Source organism: Orycteropus afer, unplaced genomic scaffold, assembly GCF_000298275.1.
Source record: "Orycteropus afer afer isolate SDZICR_OR568_19922 unplaced genomic scaffold, OryAfe1.0 scaffold00291, whole genome shotgun sequence".
Taxonomy (NCBI): domain Eukaryota; kingdom Metazoa; phylum Chordata; class Mammalia; order Tubulidentata; family Orycteropodidae; genus Orycteropus; species Orycteropus afer.
This window is the reverse complement of record NW_006921878.1, coordinates 3,225,684-3,228,216: the sequence shown is the minus strand read 5'-3', so window position 1 is coordinate 3,228,216 and position 2,533 is coordinate 3,225,684. Positions and strand designations below refer to the sequence as shown.

General features: G+C 51.4%; 1 protein-coding gene across 1 annotated transcript in view; it reads left to right on the top strand.

Annotated features, from left to right (window-relative positions):
- The first annotated feature begins 796 nt into the window (after positions 1–796).
- The window catches only part of STAP2 (signal transducing adaptor family member 2), a 9,846-nt gene continuing 8,109 nt past the window's right edge, over positions 797–2,533 (top strand). Inside the window, exon 1 of the mRNA XM_007951043.1 lies at positions 797–898. Coding sequence (XP_007949234.1) covers positions 797–898 — 102 coding nt within the window. The remainder of the gene's footprint in view (positions 899–2,533) is intronic.

Here is a 2,533-nt window from a genome sequence, read left to right as displayed (position 1 = left end):
GCAGTTGACTTTCCCAATGCTACATGTCATCTAATGTCCTGACTGCTCCTCCCGTTGGCATCGATTGTAGAACCAAGCAACGTGAATTCTTTGACAACACTGAACCCTACATGTGGGAATTGCTGGATTTGTGTGTCCTGCTGTGTATATTCTCCCCGACAAAATAAAGTAAATTCATTATTTTCAAAAAAGCACTCTCTGCAGACTCACAATAGACAGGTACACCCTCAACTTGGAGTCCCTGGGTGGTGCAAACAACGAATGCTTTTGGCTGCTAACCGGAAGGTCGGAAGTTCGAGTCCAGCAGAGGCACCTAGGAAGAAAGACGGGCAATCTGCTTCCACAAAATCCTCTGCTGAAAACCCGATGGAGCACACTTCTATCTGCCACACGTGGGGTTGCTGTGAGTTAGGGCTGACTCAGCGGCAACGGGTTTTTCGGGTGTTGTGTCCTTTCTGTCCACATCCCCGCTCTACTCGGGCACCCTGCTCCCTCTTTCTCCATTGCAAGCTTTCCCTGAAGCACCTGGTGCCCTTCCTCCAGCCTCCCAGCAGGTTCCTCCTGCATTCCATTCCTCCAAAGGGGAGTTCCCTGGGAGACCAGAGAAGCTGGGATTTCCCTGGATCTGGGCCCAGCCTGGCCAAGTCCCCGCCCAGCGCTGGCAGGGGCGGGAGCCCGGAGCCTGGATGGCTGACAGAGTGGCGGAAACTCCCCTGTAACCTGTCGCTCTGTCTCCTGACCCAGTTGGGGCATCCACTGGATACGGAGAACCTGGGCAAACGCCCGGCCGCTGGCCATGGCCTCGGCCCTGAGCCCACCTCGAGCCCCCAAGGCCAAGGGCATCCCGCCTTCGCACTACTACGAGGGCTTTCTGGAGAAGAAGGGGCCCAGAGACCAGGTAAGACAGGTGGTGGGGAGCCCAGCACTGCTAGATGCCTCGCTAAGCCCCAATCTCCCTATCTGGCCAAGGTCGGGGGCCGGACGAGCTGTGGGCTGGGGGCTGGACAGGGTTCTGTCCCTCTGTCTGTCTCCATCTGTCTCTCTTAGATGTCTCTCTGTCAATCATTTGTGTCTGTTTCTGTCTCTCTTTTTCTCTGTCTCTATCTCAATCATTTATCTCTATCTGCTACATGTGGAGTTGCTGTGAGTCAGTTAGTCTCTTTGTCTCTGTGTCTCTGTCTCATTTATGTCTGTCTCTGTCTTTGTCTTTGTCTTTGTCTCTGTGTTTTTATCTTTCTCTCTGTTTTGGGCTCTCTTTGTGTCTCAGACACAAACAAGACCAGGAACTTCCTCCAGGAAACTGGGAGCTCTAGAGTCCCGTGCCTCCTCCCATTCCGTCCCAGCCCAGAACTGAGTCCAGAACTGAGTCCATGAACCGTAGCCACAGGGTCAAGGCCGGGGCAGGCTATATGGGGACAGTGAGCCCTGACGGGGCACATTCAGGAGGACCAGAAACTGACCCTGGGACCCATTCCCCTCCCCGCTCTCCCATAGTCATCTTCTGACACAGCCTAAAGAGATTACTCCCTGCTCTTCCCTGCCTACCTCCTTGCCTTCCCCATTGCAATTCCCTCCACCCACAATGCTGTTTCCTCTGCTTCCATACCTGTGAATCCTCCCCAACCATCAAAGCATCACAGTAGTTAAAAAAGATCATAGCCCCCAAGTTTAGAAGACCCAGGTTCAAATCCCTGATCATCACTCTCTTCACGCCAAGCCTTTATACAAGTGAAGCTAATGCTTTGAGCCTCAATTTCCTCTATTACGAAATGGGTAGAACAGGGCTGTAGCCACAGTTACAGGACGGGGTGGCCTGACTCAGCAAATACCAACACTTTACAGTGTGGACTGTCTAATTCTTTTTCCTGACATCGCTGAAGTTGTTGGTAATTGATTAATAAGTTGGTAATAATGGTACCGTTTGTATCACTATTTTCAGTTAGGGGAACTGAGGCACAGAGAGCTTAAATAACTTGCCTGATGGCACACAGCTCATATATGATGAGCCACATGTTTAACTACACTGAGTTCAATCAGTGATCGCTTGACTCCCAGTGCCTGGAATAGCGCCCAGAGCTCTGGTGGCAGAGTGGATAAGGCATTTGGCTGCTAACCAGAAGGTCATCGGTTCAAAGCCACCAGCTGCTCCACGGAAGGAGGATGGGGCGATCTACTACCATATTTACAGCCTTTGGTTTGGAACAGTCCCCAGCACACAGTACCAAAGCAAACCAAACTCACTGCCATCGAGTCAATTCCAACTCATAGCGACCCCCATTGGGTTTCCAAAGTAGTAAATCTTTACAGAAGTCCATTGCCCCATCTTCCTTCCTTGGAGCACCTGGTATGAACCACCAACCTTCTGGTTAGCAGTCTAATAATGCCCTAGGCACTGCACCACCAGAGCTCCTCACAGTAGGCCCTCACTAAATATTTGTTAAATGTGTGTATGGATGGACGGACAGATGGATGGGTTATGAACAGAAGGATGGTGGGTGGATGTGTGAATGGATGGATGGATGGATGGATGGGT